The sequence below is a fragment of the Heterocephalus glaber genome, unplaced genomic scaffold (genome assembly GCF_053883595.1).
Source record: "Heterocephalus glaber isolate CG9 unplaced genomic scaffold, H.glaber_assembly_v1.0 deba00001532, whole genome shotgun sequence".
Classification (NCBI taxonomy): Eukaryota; Metazoa; Chordata; class Mammalia; order Rodentia; family Bathyergidae; genus Heterocephalus; species Heterocephalus glaber.
In genome coordinates, this window is record NW_028258330.1 from 3,977,635 (window position 1) to 3,995,474 (window position 17,840).

The 17,840-nt window shown below is 44.5% G+C and overlaps 1 protein-coding gene across 7 annotated transcripts in view; it reads right to left on the reverse strand.

Annotated features, from left to right (window-relative positions):
- Positions 1 to 17,840, reverse strand: part of Rin2 (Ras and Rab interactor 2) — a 199,117-nt gene that overhangs the window by 93,254 nt on the left and 88,023 nt on the right. For 5 of the 7 annotated variants that reach the window (XM_021255122.2, XM_004840889.3, XM_021255120.2 and 2 more), the window contains one exon: positions 1,922 to 2,014. The exons of 1 other annotated variant lie outside the window; for it this stretch is intronic. In XM_021255122.2, coding sequence (XP_021110781.2) covers positions 1,922 to 1,978 — 57 coding nt within the window. In that variant the 5' untranslated portion in view covers positions 1,979 to 2,014. Of the gene's footprint in view, positions 1 to 1,921; positions 2,015 to 10,730; positions 10,936 to 17,840 lie in introns of those variants that run through there. One more of the 7 variants, XM_087188632.1, reaches the window with a different exon arrangement.

The window sequence follows — 17,840 nt, forward strand, 5'->3', positions numbered from 1 at the left end:
CTTTACCTGTTGTCCTATTGAAAATGAAAATAAAAACAAACACGATATTTCCCAGGACTGCAAAAAATATGATTGCAGTGGACATCAGCTTTGGCAAAGTACTGGGTCCAACAGGACATCCACCTCCCTATGGAATTTTCACATTTTGTCAACTGTCAATTTTCTCTTTATGCCTTGACTTTAAAATCTACTGTGTCTGATCCAACTCCACTGAGCTGATCCCTGAGCATCAGAAAGTGGTAATTATGGGCCAGCCTATAGTCAGGCTGACTCAGGGAATGCTCTGATTTAAGGTGGGCTTTGAGATCATCCCTGATGTGTAAATATCTCCACATATAAGATGCAGCCCAGGAACCTGAGGTGTTGCACCTGGTCTACAGGGACCTGCAGCTCTCTTCTCCCCTTGCCTGCCTCTTTGGTGGGGAGAAGTTACGCAGGTTTGATAAAAGCTGATGAAATCAACTGAGAATTGAGACTATCTATGACCACAGAGCTTAACTATGAAAACGAACAACTGAGACCATCTGTGTCAATATCACTTAACTCTTTCTTCTCAGATCTGTTTGCCCAGAAAGTTAAGGTTCTAAAACAATAAATAACCTCATTGTTTGCAGCAGGAAGTTTCTACAAAATAATCTATCCTGTTTGCTCACCTGGAGAAATAGCTCATTTATCAATGATGAACTTGCCAAGACTCACTTCAAACCACAGCTTGCCGTAGCCACCAATCTTGTTATATCATCGACTTCCCTGAAACCCAATCAGTTCTCAACCTTGAAAAGTGCAGCTTGAAGAACTTTGGCCCAGACCTCCCAATCCTATAGCCATCCTCCCACCCACGCCTGCCTCAGCCGCTCATGGGACTGTTGTCAGGACGGTCCCCTCCTTTCAGTGAGGAACTTGGCTTTGCTTTAGCTACAGGCTTTCCTGGTAGGTTTTGTACAGTCAACAGTTGACACAATACATCCGCTGTGGTCTCTTGGAAACAGGGAGTGTATAAAGAAGAGTAAATACATCCTCGTAACCGATGATGGCTGGGTAATTGTTAAACACAGTCACTCCAGTAATAAAGTAATGAAGTTTCCTCATGATTTTCCTTCTGGACCCAAGACTTGGAATTTTGAACACCTGCTTACAACAGATTTCAAATGTTTGGTTTGCCTCCACTTTTCTATATTTTTTACATGGTTCTATATTTCCTATATTTGCTACAAAGAGTAATCATTAATTTGAAAGGAAACAAAGCCCAACACTACAAGAATGGAGAATGGAATTAATCCTCAAGTGTAATTACAAGTGATCATCAAGTCTTAATCAAACATACACACAATATATATATATATATTCTCCATCCCATTTAAATGCTTCCTCCATTGAACCAGTAAGGTTATTTACTCCCATCAATACCAATTTCTACAGAAAGGCTGTATAGTTTTCATCATTATGGATCTTTTCTCTCTCAGCCCCGAAGAAGCTTTTGGGGTATTGGACTGAATGGATCCCAAATAACATCCACTCAGTCCAAGGCAAGGCCCAGGAGTCTCAGTGCTTGGTATCGTGCTTTTGAGCGCTTGTGTGACTCATAGCTCAGCAAAAAGCAGAACACACAGGTCTGCAGCATCAACTCCATGGCAAGCACAGCTCAGCTCTCACTACAAAATCACCCAGCCAAGCACTTTGCACATAAAGATGCTGATGACAGACCTGGGCAGTGTGGCTCCTCTCTGTGCCCGCCCGTGTAGAACCTTGGTATCACAGCCCCACCTGCCTCGGGGCGTAGTGACAAGCTAGGGCCACCCCTCGAAGGCCGGAGAGCAGTTTTCCCCTGCAGCTGCTAGGGTGCTCCAGCTTCCTGTGGCTGAGCAGAGGGAAAGAGCTGGCGACAGGCCGTCCCAGTGTCCCTGCCCGGGCTTCCTTTTACCTTAAAGAAACTTCCTCGCTTGTCCAGACTGCGAGTGCCCATGGTCCACGCTGACATCTCCCCCAGCAAGTCTCTACTGCACGCCGGGGACTCCTGAAGGTAGAGACATTTTTAATGGTTAGCCCAGCCTGTAGGAAATTCCTTTCTAAGCCACAGAACACTCACAACAACAGTCCTGCCAAGATCTTTTTCCGTCAACAACACAGTGCCATTTATTTCCCTCCAAAGCCCTTCCATCTCCTTTCAAGCCAATTTCCTGCCCGGCCAGCGCTGTTTCTAGATTGTGCCCCACCTCGCTGCCCCTCCCCCGTGGGAGCTGACGCAGAAGGTCCTGGGGACCCCTCTGTGGGGAGCATAATGATGGTTTTGTGCCTCTGCTTGACCTCATGCTGAAGTTCAAAGGGGACCAACATGAGATGTCCCACAGTCCCCTTGAAAGCTTATAGATTCAACGTGGCTGATTGCAGGGGGACAGCAGAAGAATACAGTCCTGTGTGTCCTAGGAAATCTTGCTGCAAGGGGCTGAGGTCATCATGAGCCCCACTAGCCACCTCCCCAAGCCAGGTCAGCAGGAGGGCACTGAAGCAATGCCTCAGCTTTCTCCTTAAAGGCCTACAGGACTGGGCGGCTGCGGCGTCACTGTTTGCAGATGTCAGCTTGTGTAAGGGGGACAGCATGCACACAGCCCCACTGTCATCTAAGGGGTGGGGCTCACTTTGGAATGCAGGGAAAATCCAAAGCAGGAGAACAGCACAGTCCTGTGTCCCCACTCTGGCGACCTGAGCTTAGAATTTGCTCTGCTCAAATAGGACACACGTATAAATACTGAATAGTTTCTCTAGTGTGAGAAACTGAAAGTGTTAATAAAGACTAAAAGGTGTAATAGGTAATGTGAAATAGGAAGAAAAGGGGCAAAGGGGAAGGGGAAGTAGGAGGGGTAGGGGAAAGGAAAGAAGGGAATGGAATTAATATGAGAAGAAAGAAAAAATGGAAACAAAGTCTTTGTAAATAGGGAGGGATGGAGGGGTTGAAGGGAGGGCGGGGGGAAAGGGTGAAAAATGAGAACCAAGAGAGACTATGTAAAGGTGCAAATTTCCAATGATGAATGTCATTATATTGTATACCTAAAATGTACCAATGATTAGAATGAATAATCGATAATGCAAAATAGGAAGAAAAGGTCCAAAGGGGAGGGTTAGTGGGAGGGGCAGGGGAAAGGAAAAATGATGAGAAATGGAAAAAATGTAAATAGGGAAGGGTGGAGGGCGTGCAGTGAGGGCTAGGAATGGGGAAAAAATAAGAACCAAGATGCATTATGTAAAGGTACAAGTTCCCAATGAGAAATGTTAATGTGTTGTATACCTAAAATGTACCAATAAAAGAATTAAAAAAAAAAAAGGAATTTGCTCTGCTCTAGCATTGCAACCAATAATCCTTCCCTCTGGGCCATGAAGCCTTCAACCTTTGCTTCTAACTGAAGCGCACACACACCTGGGTGTGGTGAAGAGCTGAGGAGTTTCCCAGCCTTCCTTCCAGGGAAGCTGTGCAGGCCCCGTAGAAAACCCTCTCATCCTAACACTTCCAGGACTAGTTCACCCCAACCACAATCATCCGAAATAAAGGAAATAAGAAGGAAGTAAGATCGGAATGTTACAAGTAGCTGGGCTTTGAGCACGTGGCATGGAGGTATTGAGACCAAGGCAGCCCTAGCAGCTTACGGGGTGGGGGTGGGGGGATAGTGAGTGCCCTTCTTTCCAAAACCTTCACCTATTTAAGGCACTGCTCCATGGCCCTGTCACTTTAAAGGCCTTTCTTTACCCTTGGCGTCCTGCTGGGACAAAGGCCAATGTTCCAAGACTCTCCCGAGAGCTCTCCTGCTGACTCCAGAGGCTCATGGAGTGCAAACCCAGCCCTTTGAACTTCATCCTGATTACCAGAGTGCAGACCAGAGCCGCTCCGTAAAGAACACAGTGCCGTGCTCAGAGCTAGGAGCAGGATGGGAATCTCAGGAATCAGTGATGAACTGTTCAGACCCAGAAGCACAGTGATCTCTTTAAAACAACATACGGTGCTTTAATCTAATCTGAGGTCTCTCATTGTCCTTTTTCTTTTATATGTTCTCGGGAGGGGATTCCATGCAGCCCTGCAGATCAGGAATTGAAAAGCAAGAGCCAAGACTTCATTCCTCAGCCAGACCTATGTTTCTTGGTTTTGTTGTAAAGTTTTCCATATAAAAGCCCTCTCAATGAGCTGAGACAGGCAGGGAATTTTGCCTACTTTGGATTTCAGAGGTTTACTCCTTTAACTACTCTAGCTGCTGAAACCTACATACATCTTAACCTCCACTTATCCTCACTTCCACATTTGGTCTGAATTTAGGGGTGGAGGCTGGGGCAGGTACTCCAAGATGCAGGCAGTCACAGGACAGGCACACATGGCCAGGTGCCCCAGCAGGTGCCTCCCACAGAAGGGAAGCTGGGGACCGTCCCACAGTCCATGCAGATGGTGCACACAGAGAGCACTACTATTTCTTAAAATAGGGGAAGGAAGGGGAAGTAGAAAGTATTAAGATTCGAAATACTCAAGTACTAATTCCCATGATAAATGTATTCATTATGGATTGCAAACATGTACTAATAAAAAATAAACAATCAAAAGCAAAACCTAAGCAAATAAAAGCCTTAAGAACCCAGAAGATTATGGCTCCAGGCTCACTGCAATAATTTCCTTCCCAAACCAAAACCTCAGACACGTGGGTCACAGCACTTTGGTTTACATGACCACTTCTCCCTTCACCCTCAGTCCGCACCTCTCCCCGCAGGGTCACCCAGTGGTTGCCTCCTGAAACCACCCAGGTAACGGCTGGACTGAAAACAAAAATGTACTGTGGTTTGAGAGCCTGTAAAATTTCTCCAGACTCAGAGCAGTGAAAACTCTTCCTCATTTTCCTGAAGGGTAAAGCATCGGATTTTTTTTTGTATTAAATTCTTTTATTGGTACATTGTAGGTATACAACACAATTACATTTCTCATTGGGAATTGTACCTTTACATAATGCATCTTGGTTCTTATTTTTTCCCCATTCCTAGCCCGCCCTTCACCCCCTCCACCCTTCCCTTTTTATAAAGACTTTATTTCCATTTTTTCCATTTCTCATCATTTTTCCTTTCTCTTCTTTCCTTTCCCCTGCCCCTCCCACTACCCCTAACCCTTTGGACCTTTTCTTCCTATTTTACATTATCGATTATTCACTCTAATCATTGGTACATTTTAGGTATACAATAGAATGACATTCATCATTGGAAATTTGCACCTTTACACAGTCTCTCTTGATTCTTATTTTTCACCCTTGCCCAGCCCTCCCTTCAACCCCTCCAGTCCTCCCTATTTACAAAGATTTTGTTCCTATTTTTCTATTTTCTCATATTAATTCCATTCCCTTCTATCCTTTCCCCCAGCCCTCCTACTTCCTTCCCCTTTGACCCTTTTCTTCCTATTTCACATTACCTATTATACATTTAGTCCTTATTTACACTTTCAGTTTCTCACACCAGAGAAACTATTCAGTATTTACACATGTGTGTCCTATTTATTTCACTTAAGAGTATTGCCTCAATGTGCATCCACTTAGCTATAAATGTCTCTAATTTCTCATTTTTTATGGCTGAGTAGTACTCCATTTTATAAAAAACCCACATTTTCTTTATCCAGTCTCCAGTTGATGGACATGTGGGCTGTTTCCAAGTTTTAGCTATTACAAACTGCACTGCTATGAACATGGGGGCACATATATGACTGTGGTATGATTCTTTTAATTCTTTGGGGAAGATCCCCAGCAGTGGAATAGTGGGGTCAAATGGGACTTCCAGTCCTAGTTCTTCGAGGTATCTCCATACTGATTTCCACAGTGCTTGCACCAGTCTACACTCCCACCAGCAGTGGAGCAGGGTTCCTCTTTCCCCACAGCCCCACCAGCATTTGTTATTGGTTGATTTCATGATAGCAGCCATTCTTTCTGGAGTGAAGTGGAATCTCAGCGTTGTTTTCATTTGGATCTCTTGAATGACCAGTGATGTTGAACATTTTCTCATGTATTTATTTGCTATTTCTACTTCTTTGTCTGAGAAATGTCTGTTCATTTCAAATGCCCATTTTTCGATTGGGTCTTTAAATTTGGGAGGTCTGATCTTTTTAAGTTCTTTATAGAGTCGAGATAGTAGACCTTTGTCTGAGGAAGAACAGGTGAAGATTTTTTCCCACATTGTGGGTTGTTTCTTCACACTGCTGGTGGTTTCTCTTGCTGTGCAGAAGCCTTTTAACAGGAGGAGATCCCATTTGTTGATTGTTTGTGCTAGTTCACGGGCAACTGAGGTTTTGTTCATAAAATCTCTTCCTACACCGATGTCTTCAAGGGTTCTACCTAACCTCTGTCCCAACTGGTTCAGAGTTTCTATTTTAATATTTAGATCTTGAATCCATTTTGATTTTAGTTTAGTGCATGGTGAGAGATACAGGTCTAGTTTTAATCTTTGGCAAGTTGAAGCCCAATTTTTCCAGCACCATTTATTAAAGAGGCTATCTGTCCTCCAGTGAGGGTGTTTGGCTCCTTTGTTGAAGATGAGATGGCTGAGTGTGTCTGGTGTTGTTTCTACATCTTCTAATCTGTTCCACTGGTCCTCAAGTCTGTTTCTTTGCCAGTACCATGCTGTTTTTATCACAGTAGCTTTGTAGTATAGTTGCAGGTTGGGGATGGTGATACCCCCTGCCATGTCTCTGTTACCTAGAATTGCTTTTGCTATTCTGGGTCTCTTCTTGTTCCAAATGAATTTTTAGACTGTTTTCTTGAGGTCTATGACGTATGCTGCTGGGACCTCAATTGGAATTGCATTAAATCTATATAGCAGTTTTGGAAGTATGGCCATTTTCACTATATTAATCCTTCCTACCCAGGAGCAGGGGATGCCTGTCCATTTTCTGGTATCATCTTCAATCTCTCTTTTCAGAGTGCCATAGTTTTCGGAGAAGAGGTCTTTGATTTCTTTCATTAGGATGATTCCTAGGTATTTCAGTGTTTTGGATGCTATTGTGAAAGGAATTATTTGCCCTATTTCTCTCTCAGTGAGCCTGTCATTGGTGTAGAGGAAAGCTATTGATTTTTGTGTGTTGACCTTGTAACCAGCTACTTGACTGAATTTGGTTATTAAGTCTAGAAGACTTTTGGTGGAGTTCTTGGGGTCTTCTATATAGAGTATCATGTCATCTGCAAATAACGACAACTTGACTTCTTCATTTCCTATCTTTATTCCTTTTATTTCTTTCTCTTGTTTAATTGCCATGGCTAATGTTTCCAGAACTATATTGAACAAGAGTGGTGATAGTGGACATCCTTGTCTTGTTCCTGATTTGAGTGTGAAGGATTTCAGTTTTTGACCATTTAGCATGATATTGGCTTTTGGTTTTTCATAGATGGCTTTTATCAGTTTGAGATAGAGACCATCTATTCCAATGTTTTGTAGGGTTTTTATCATAAATGCATGCTGGATTTTGTCAAATGCTTTTTCTGCATCTATGGAGATAATCATATGGTTTTTGTCCTTGGCTCTATTGATATAGTTGTATTGCACTGATTGATTTGCATATGTTGATCCATCCCTGCATCCCTGGGATGAATCCCACTTGATCAGGGTGTACGATCTTCTTGATGATCTTCTGCATTCTGTTTGCCATTATCTTATTAAGGATTGCTACATCTATGTTCATTAGTGAGATTGGCCTATAGTTCTCTTTTTCAGTTGGGTCTTTCTCTGCTTTGGGGATCCAGGTGATGCTTGCTTCCAGGAATGAATTTGGGAGTATTGCTTCCCTTTCAATGTCATTGAAGAGTTTAAACAGTAGTGGCAGTAGTTCCTCTCTAAATGTCTTGTAGAATTCAGCAGTGAAGCCATCAGGGCCCAGGCTTTTCTTAGTTGATAAGTTTTTAATTACATTTTCAATTTCATTGGTTGATATTGGGTTGTTCAGAATTTTTAGGTCTTCTTCATTCAACTTTGGTAATTCATTTGTATCTAGGAATCTGTCCATTTCTTCTGTGTTGTCCATCTTATTGGCGAATACGTTCTGGAAGTAGGTATTGGTGATCCTCTGGATTTCTGCTGGGTCTGTTGTAATTTCACCCTTTTCATTCCTAATTGCATGGATTTGGGCCTTTTCTTTCCTTTTTCTGACAAGGTTGGCTAAAGGTTTGTCGATTTTGTTGATTCTTTCAAGGAACCAACTCTTGGCTTCATTGATTTTTTTTTTTGTATCGTTCTCTTAGTCTCCATTGCATTGATTTCTCCTCTGATCTTTATAATTTCCTCCCTTGTATGAGCTTTGGGGTTGTCCTGCTCTTCTTTTTCTAGAAGCTTGAGGTGCAGCATCAGGTTGTTTAATTGGGCTTGTTCTGTTTTCCTAATATGCGTATTCACTGCTATGAATTTCCCTCGTAAGACTGCTTTCATTGTGTCCCATAGATTCCGATATGTTGTATTGTCATTGTCATTTAATTGAAGGAACTGTCTGATTTCTTCTGTAATTTCCTCTGTGACCCATTGGTTATTCAGAAGTGTGTTGTTCAATTTCCACGTTTATGAAATTTTTTGAGTTTCTTTTGCTATGGATGTCCAATTTCATCACACTATGGTCTGATAATGTACAGGGGATAACTTCAATTCCTTTGCACTTACTTAAACATGTTCTATGTGTGAGTATGTGGTCTATTTTGGAGAATGACCCATGTGCAGCTGAGAAGAATGTATTCTGATTTTGTAGGGTGCAAGACTCTGTAAACATCTGTTAAGTTCATTTGTTCAAGAGTTCGATTGAGTTCTAGTATTTCATTACTTATTTTGAGTCTAGTTGATCTATCTATTTGTGACAGTGGGGTGTTGAGGTCCCCCACTACAATTGTATTAGTCCATATATGACTTTTCATGTCCATTAGTATTTGTTTTATATAGTTGGGTGCACTAGTGTTTGGTGCATAGATATTTATGATTGTCATCTCTTCCTCTTGGATTCTTCCCTTTACAAGGATGTACTGTCCTTCTTCATCTCTCTTAATCAGTGTTTGTTTGAAATCTACTTGATCTGCCAAGAGGATAGCTACTCCTGCTTTTTTTCAGGTTCCTGTCACATGGAGTATTGTTTTCCACCCTTTAACTTTCAGTCTATGAGTTTCCTTTTGAATTAAGTGTGTTTCTTGTATGCAGCATATGGTTGGGTTTTGCTTCTTGATCCATTCTGCCAGTCTATTTCTTTTGATTGGTGAATTGAGACCATTAACGTTGATAGTTATAACTGAAACGTATTGACTTGTCATTGCCATGAGTTTTTCTTTTTGTTGGGTTCTCCCCCTTTACATTTAATTTCTTGTCATGCCAGATGGGTTCATTCTGCTGGGCTTCCTGGGGTTGTGATCCTCAATGTCTGTTCCTAGGATATTGTGTAAAATTCTTTGGAGTGCTGGTTTGGTATTCACGAAGTTCCTAAGGTGCTCTTTGTCATGAAAGTATCTTATTTCTCCATCCATTTTGAAAGATAGTTTTGCAGGGTACATCAATCTGCATTGGAGGCTGTTTTCTTTTAGGGCTTGGAATATGTCACTCCAAGCTCTTCTTGCCTTGATGGTTTGTGTTGAGAAGTCTGCTGTGATTCTGGTGGGCTTTCCTTTGTATGTGATTTGTTTCTTTTCTCTGACTGCTTGGAGAACTTTGTTCTTCTGTTGTGTTTCTGGAATCTTAACAATTATATGCCTATGTGTAGTTTTTTTTTTGATCAAGGCTATTTGGAGTCCTATATGCCTCACTTATCTGTATGTCAAGCTCTTTTCCCCTGCTTGGGAAGTTTTCTGCCATTATTTCTGTGAAGAGTTTTTTTATGTCATCTCCACTCTCTCCTGTCTCTTCATTGAGCCCAATCAGTCTTATGTTATTCTTCTTTGCATCATCTAGCAGCTGCTGGATTGATTTCTCATGTTTCCTTATAATTTTGAAGCAATTTTTCTTTTCCTGGTCACTAATTGCCATCTTATCTTCTATATCTGAAATTCTGTCCTCACATTGGCCCATTCTGCTGTGTAGACTTTCAATGGAGTTTTTCATGTCCTGGAAATCTATTTGCATCTGTTTTATGGATTCCATTTGTTTCCTGTGTTGGTATTCCATCATGTTCCTGAGCTCCTCTCTAGATTTATTAATCATGTCTTGCACTAGGGGCACAATTTCTCCTGTTATCTGAGAAATTATTTCTGATTTCATTTTTTCCAGATCCCCTTTTGTTGCCAGTTCAGTGGGTCCAGGTGGTTGAGTATCAGAGTGTTCTATCTCATTTCCCTTTGGGGTTGCTGTAGGTGATCTGGAAGTCTGGTTTTGAGACTTATTTACGTGTTTTCTCGTTTCGACTGGGGCGGGGGGCTGTTAGCACCTGCACGGATTACCTCCTCTGAGCTGGGTGAGGTGGGACAGGGGCCGGGAGCAGCGGTATGGATGGTGACCCAAAAGCCCTTTCCTGTGGGCTGGGAGCAGCGGGATGGATGGTGGCCGGGAAGCTCCTTCCTCTGGACCAGGAGCAGTGAGATGGTGGCTCAGAAGCCCCTTCCTCTGGGCCAGGAGCAGCGGGACAGAAGGTGGTCCAAAAGCCCTTTCCTCTGGGCTGGGAGCAGCGGGAGGGATGGTGACCGGGAAGCCCCTTCCTCTGGGCCAGGAGCAGTGGGACAACGGCTCAGAAGCCCCTACCTCTGGGCCGGGAACAGTGAAGTGGGACTCAGTACCTTGGTCTGGTGGTCTGGTTCCCCTGCGTCTTTGTAGTGCGGAACCAGGTGGCTGTCTGTCTGCAGCGGGGTGATTCAGTGTCTTCCTCAAGACTCAGGACCTCGGTAGGGTGTGCACAGATCTTCCTGTGTGCAGTGGGCTGATTCGGCGTATTCCGCGTGATGACTGGGGTCCTCGGTAAGGCGTGGGCAGACCTGCCTGTCTGCAGCGGGCTGATTCGGCGTGTTCTTAAAAATAACCACCACCAGAGGATTTAGATCTGGTGAAACCAAGAATCTGCCATTCTGTCCTCAGCATCGGATTTTTAATTACCGAGCCCATTGTGCCATGGATCTTTCCAGATGCCCCAAATACCTCCATCTATACCTCAGAAGATCATCAAGGGAGCTGCAGTGGGTGAAAGGGTAGACAGGAAGTGAACACTCTTCTTTCCCAGGAGCACTGGGGCCGGTTCCCTGGAGAGCAAGAGGAGCCAGGCTTTCGAGGGCGCTCCCAGGGCAACTGCTGGTACAGTAAGGTTGGTCCCTGGTTGGCTCCAGGCTGGTGGGCTGGATGCTCGAGGCTGCCAGTCCATCCCCTTCTACTCAAGGTGACCAAGGGAGGTGCCAAGGCCACTGCTATGGGTGGGGCACTGGCTGCAGCCTGGCTTTGGGGATCCAAACCCAGAGTCCCCAATTTCCTGATTATTGGGTTGGGCAAGGTTCTTCCACCTCCACTCCTGCCTAGCTGGAGGTCACGGCTGGGCAGACTGCGGGGTCTGTAAATTGGGCCTCGCTCCATGACAGGGACCTGTTCTGTATGGACATCACAGGGCGGTGTATTGAAACAAACTAACAGGGCCAAGATGTCCCTGTCACTAGGCGAAGTAATCACATGGGACCACTATCCTACACATGCATGGTTTGTTGCTGACAGAAACGTGTCATGCATCTTGTGACTGTATTAAGGTATGACCCTTTCCTTCCCCTCCTTCTTTTTTTCTTCCAGTACTTGGGATTGAGCCCAGGGTATAGAGCTGCACCCCCAGCCCTTTTTATTTTATTTTGAAACAAGAGTCTCACTAAATTGTTAAGTTGCCCAGGCGAGGGTAAAACTTGCAATCCTCCTGCCTCAGTCTCCCAGAGTGCTGGGATTACAGGTGTGTGCCACCATGCTGGGCTCATTCCTCTCCTCTTAATTTATTTAGTTGAACTGCATCTTTCTTAGTTGAGAGGGTATTTTTTAATTGCTAGGTTACAATTGTACATATTTACCGAGTGCAGCATGTTTTGAAATATATCTGCACTGTGGCATGGCGAGGTCAGGCTGGAGAACACAGCCAACCTCTCACATACTTAGCACTTAGTGTGGTGAGAACCTTTAAAATCTGCCACTAGTAATCTTCAAACACATACACATACAAACAAATACACATCCTATTGCTATTAACCACAGTCACCATGTTGCACAACAGATCTCTTGGATTCCTTCCTCCTGTGACTTTGTTATCTTTTAACCAGCACTGCCCCAGCTCCACCTTCCCATGTTATGTGCTTCAGGTCACAAGTGCAGACCCACACAGAACCCTGGAACCTGCCCCTTGGTCACACCCAGGACACCAAGCTTGGGGCTGGGCCCCCACCTCCCAGGGAGCTGCATGGGAGAGGCGGCCAGGAAAGCTTTCTAATCACTATTTCAGTTTGCCTTTCTACCAGTTGGATGAGGAGAAGTGATGTGGACTGTGGGCTGAGTAAACAAGATCTCATTATCTTGATTACTTTACAGCCTGCTGGACAGAAGCAGGAACCCGGGACTCAGCCGGGCACCTGTCAAGCCAAGTTCACATCTGAGACCCGATCTGCTTTCTTTTGAAAGCGCTGGTCTTTGCTGAGAAGGAGAAGAGGTCGAGGGTGGCCCTGTAGTGGAGCCAGGGACAGCCTCTGAATAGTTCCATAATTATCTTTGTACTACCATGGGTTTTACAAGTTGGACAGAAAAGTGTTATTCCAGGCCCTGGCTTGATAATTTAAATTACGTGAATCTAAAGTTTTTTTAAACAATGTCTTGTATCTCTGTCCAGCCCCTGGCTTTTCCCTTATTCAACAGTCAAAAAATTTTAAAACAGTTGTGAGATCATGAAACTTCTCATCGAAAAGAGAAGCCAATTTATAGAAAAGCAAGAAATCAAAAGGAAAGAAATATATTCCAGCCCCCTTACTCCATAACTATGTTTTTAACAAAATTAGGAACCATGCTCAGTGCCTCCATTTTTCTAATAACCGAGGAAATAAAAATACTTTTTTCCTTCCTTCTCCCTTCCTCCCTTCCTCCCTCCCTTCTGCAAGGCACTGAGAGGTGAATCACTCAATTCTGCTACTTTATAGGGTTGCTGCATAAATAGAATGAATCCCAGTGAGCGTCCATCCTTACCTTCCTTGGAAAATGGGTTCACAGACATAGGAACTCTTGCCTTGTCCACACTACAGAAGCTCTGCTGGTGCCCATGTATCCAGTGCCCTTGTATCTGGTGCCCATGTAGCTGCAGGAGACAGCAGCTCTGCTGGCTGGAAAGTTCTCCTTTCCTTGGTAGGAAACAGGGTCTCTCACCTCTCACCTTACATGCCTCATTAGGGCCATTCAAGAATCACCCTCCTGTGAACCCGGGGTAGGGTCTGTTCTATAACAACACCTGGGGCTGTATCAATTCCTAAAGCAAAGAGGCTCATTCAGCTCTCCAAGGCCCATCAGGAGGTGGCCTCCTTGCTGGCAGTCTCAGGAGGTACAGGGCACACAGGTGAAAGAGAGGGAGCCTTTGCAAGTGTTCTGTAGAGCCTCGGGGCCATCATGGAGCCCCCACCCTGATGACTTAATCTAGCCCTGATGGCGTCCCACAGCCCCTCCTCTGACACCCTCACAGTGCTCCACGGTGGGGATTGAAGTGTGATGTGGGTCCAGAGAGGACAAACCCTGGTATCCTCTTCCACGTCCTTGAAGATACTGCTTTCTCTCATGAGTGCCAGCTTCCCCTGGACCTGTTGCTCAGGCCACCTGCAGCATGGCTGAGGAAGGACAGGGGTGCCACCCTGGGCCAGGAAAGGCTGGAAAGGCAGTGTATTTTCCCACTCTGCCCACATGTGCAGTGACTTCTCCTGTCTCACATGGAAACATCCTCAGCCCTGGACTCTTGATTCCAGAGTGGAGGAGCCTCACACTCCAGTCTTCCTCAGGGTCCGCACATCAGCCTCCGAGCACTAAAGCTTACAGTTTCCTTTCCAGGTCTCTCTGTCCACGATGCTAAAGAAGTCCATGTGGGCGCTTACTTTAGCTGGAGCTTGTAACCTGGCAGCTCTTGGGCGAAATCCACACTGCAGATTAACTACTACATTTTAAATTATTTTTATTACTCTTTTTGTGTTGCTGGGGACTGAACCCAGGACTTCATGCATGCCAGGCAAGTACTCTGCTGCTGAGCTACACCCCAGCCACATTTTTAAAATTTCCTATTTTTTTAAATAACAGTGTCTCACCATGCAGGCTGACCTTGAACTCATGATCCTCCTGCCTTAGCCCCCTTGTGCTGGCTTAGCAGGCACATACCAACACATCAAACTTGCAAATTAAAAAATTTTTTGAATTAACTTTTTTTTCCACAGAACCCAAGACAAGGACTCCTGTCCAAGCAGTTTTATAGAGGTCACATTAGGTAACACTGCTAGGGGAGGGAGAGGCAAATAGGAAAGGGAGGGCAACCAATGTACCATGTGCATTTCCAAGTGATTGACCATTATGGATCAGAGTTCTAGGGAACTATGGGAGTGAGTGTAGACTGTGCCTTAGCATTATCCCAAAAGAGGGCAGAAGAATCTGGGTGTCTGTCAGCCAACTGCCCCAGCCATTGATTAACAGTAACCCTCAGGGGACTCTAGTTCACGAGAACTTCCAACATGTCTCTGTTTGGGCTGAATGGCTCTAGTGGCCAAAGAGAGCACTCAGGCAAAGTTGGTACTTGGAAACCAGGGTTGAATACATGGGAATGCTAAGTACCCAAGAGACAGTGGAAGGACTTGACAGTATCTGCTACAATTGGCAACTATATTAGTCAGCTTTCCATTACTGTAACAAAACACCTGAGCTAATTAACATACACAGAGAAAAGGTTCTGGAGCTTACAGGTCTAGAAGTTCCCATCTAAGACTGGGAAATCTATTGCCTTGGGCCTCTAGCAAGATAGCATATTACAATAGGAGCATGCTGTGGAGCAAAACCCCTCACCTCATCATCCAGCAAGCAAAAAGGGGAAGAAAAAAGGGCCAGGATCCATGTTCCCTTTTGAGGGCATGATCCCATTACGTAAGGCCAACTCACCAAGTCCCACTTCCTAAACATTCCAGCATATCCCAACAGTGCCAACTTGGGGACCAATCATTTAAGACATGGGCCTTTGGGAGACCCTTATCCAAACTATCGCAGCAATGTCACAAAGCCAGGGAACTGCCATAAAGTTCAATGTCACACTCCCTGGTCACAGCAGTGTGTCCATAACTAGCTGGCTCTGTGTGATTCTTTAGACAGGAGAAAAACTCCTCCAGTTCACCAGGGCCCACTGATCTGCCCACCTCACTCCTGGGCCCCGAGTGGCCACCTGCCCCAGGTACACATGGGAGGGACTCGCATCCTGCACCTGAGCCTCAGTGAGCACCATCCCACTGCCACATTCCTCAGCAGGGCCGACAGACCCAGGTTGGCAATGGTCAGGTGAAAGGGGATCGTCTGTCAGAAACTCAAGTTGCAGTCAGAGAGGGCATGTGCCTGAAAGCAGGGTTTGCAGCCCTATGACAGCTCCATTTGTGGGGAGCAGATCTGGGGGTGGGGGAGGCCCCTGGACCACAGGGGCTGGGCTGGGCTGGGGGAGACAGAGCATGAAGGTGGGAGCCTGGAGTGGTCTGGGTGGACTCATAGTCTTTCTCCTCCACCAAGTACACTCTGACCAGAGCAGCTTCCGAAGGACAGAGGAGACCAAGAGTGCTCGAGAGCGGGCCGCACTTTAAGATGTCATCATCTCCTAATCAGATGTTTAATTCAGAGACCTTAGAATAAGTCGAGCAGCACAGATGGAGACAAAGCTTCTCGGCTGGAACAGAACTTGCAGGTGGCATCTTGGTGAAGTTACTTAGTACAGGGAGAGTGCTGGGCCATCCGAGGGGACGCTTTGATTTGGGGATGAAGAGGACAGACACAAGCTGCATTTCTATCTCTTCTGCTGCGACTGCAGAGGGGAGTGGAGTCAGCCCCCCCGCCCCCCGCCTTTTGTTTACCTATCTGACTTGAATGAAACATAATTGATTTGGTTCTTCCGATCATGGAACAGAGTTGTGTACTACTATAAAGGGTGGTTTTGTCTTGGTTCTTTTTCCTTTCTCTTCTTTTCCTTTCTTCTCTCCCTCCTTCCTTCCTATCATGTGTGTGTGTGTGTGTGTGTGTGTGTGTGTGTGTGTGTGTGTGTGGTGCTAGAGACTGAACCCAGCCTGTCACACATGCTAAAGTGTGATACCACTGAGCTGTACCTCGCCAGCCCTTCTAAAATTTTATTTTGAGACAGGACCTCACTAAGATGCCCAGGCTGGCCTTGAACCTCCTATTTTCCTGTCTCAGTCTTCCAAGTAGCTGGAATTAGAGGCGTGTGCCACTGTCCCTGGAAGACCCTGTTATTTTCATCTGGTTGTTGTGATCTCGAGGAGGTTTTAATTTCATGATTAATAAGCACAAATATTTTAATTAGAACTATACCAATGTCAACAATTTTCATGGACAAAATGTTTCCTGGAGAGAATAGCTCATTCAGCCATTTTAATTCCTGGGTCAATTTCTCTCTCTCTCATATATATAGATAGATAGATAGATAGATAGATAGATAGATAGAGATATAGATAGACAGATAGTGTAGCTAAACTGATTAAAATATTTTTCAGTCCTGTATGAATTTTGTACCTTTTCCTTTTTTTAATGTAAGAGTTTAAAGCTCTTTAACTCTCTACATATTTTATTCTGTTTTTGTTTTTTGTGGTACGGGGGACCAAATCCAGGGCCTCAGCTATGCTGGGTTCAGCACTTTATTTATTTTTTGGTGCTGAGGATTGAACTCAAGACCTTCTGCTTTCGATGCAGGCGGCAGAACCACTGAGCTAAATCCCTGGCCCTGGGTTCAGCATTTGACACTAAGCCATATCCCTGCCTGCTGTGCTTTACCTAAACATCTGCATTTTAGCTTTGATGCATAGATCTTTGACCCACATCAAATTGATTTTTGTATATGATGTAAAGTAGAAGACTGAGAGTCTTTATTTTTCCACATGGATATTCATTTAATTTCAATTTTTTTGGGGGGGTACTGGGGATCGAACTCTGTTCCTTGCTCTTGCAAGACAGGCAGCGGAACCACTGAGTTAAACCCCCAGCCCATTTAATTTCAATGTTATGGAAAATAGTTTTTAGGGATGAATTCCTTGTAAATGTTATTTCAGAAATGTGATTGATGCAACAGAGTTCTGTCCTCGTAAACTTGACTGTTTCAGGTGCCTGCTCTGTGAGTCAGTTGCTTTCATTATTTCTACAAAGTCTCACTTTTCTGGGCTAAATGCTGAGTATCTGAAATCTGTAAGATTATTTGATGCTTTTGTTGATTTTTAGCTAATATCAAACACAGCTGAGCCTCACTTTAGCTGTTGTGAGTTTCCTTCTACAAGTGTTAATTTTCCTTTTTGTTTGTTTTGTTTGGTTTGGTTTTTGGTTTTTTGAGACACGGTCTTGCTGTGTAGTTCAGGCTGTCCTTGAGCTCATGGAGATCCTCCTGCCTCTGTCTCCTGAGTGCTGGGATTACAGGCGTGCACCACTATGCCCGATTTAAGTGTTATTTTTCTCAATCCAACTTTTTTCATTTTCTTCAATTCCAACCAGGATGCAACTCCTGAGGCCGTGTTTGGATGGCTCATAAATGGCTCATAAAAGGTGCAATTTTACCAGTTGCAGGAGGAAATGACCACAATACCAGATATTCTGAAATTCTTAGATAATCAGTAAGAAAAATAAAAGCAATTCTCCTCAAGCACTCTAAGAACACTGGACCAGCACAG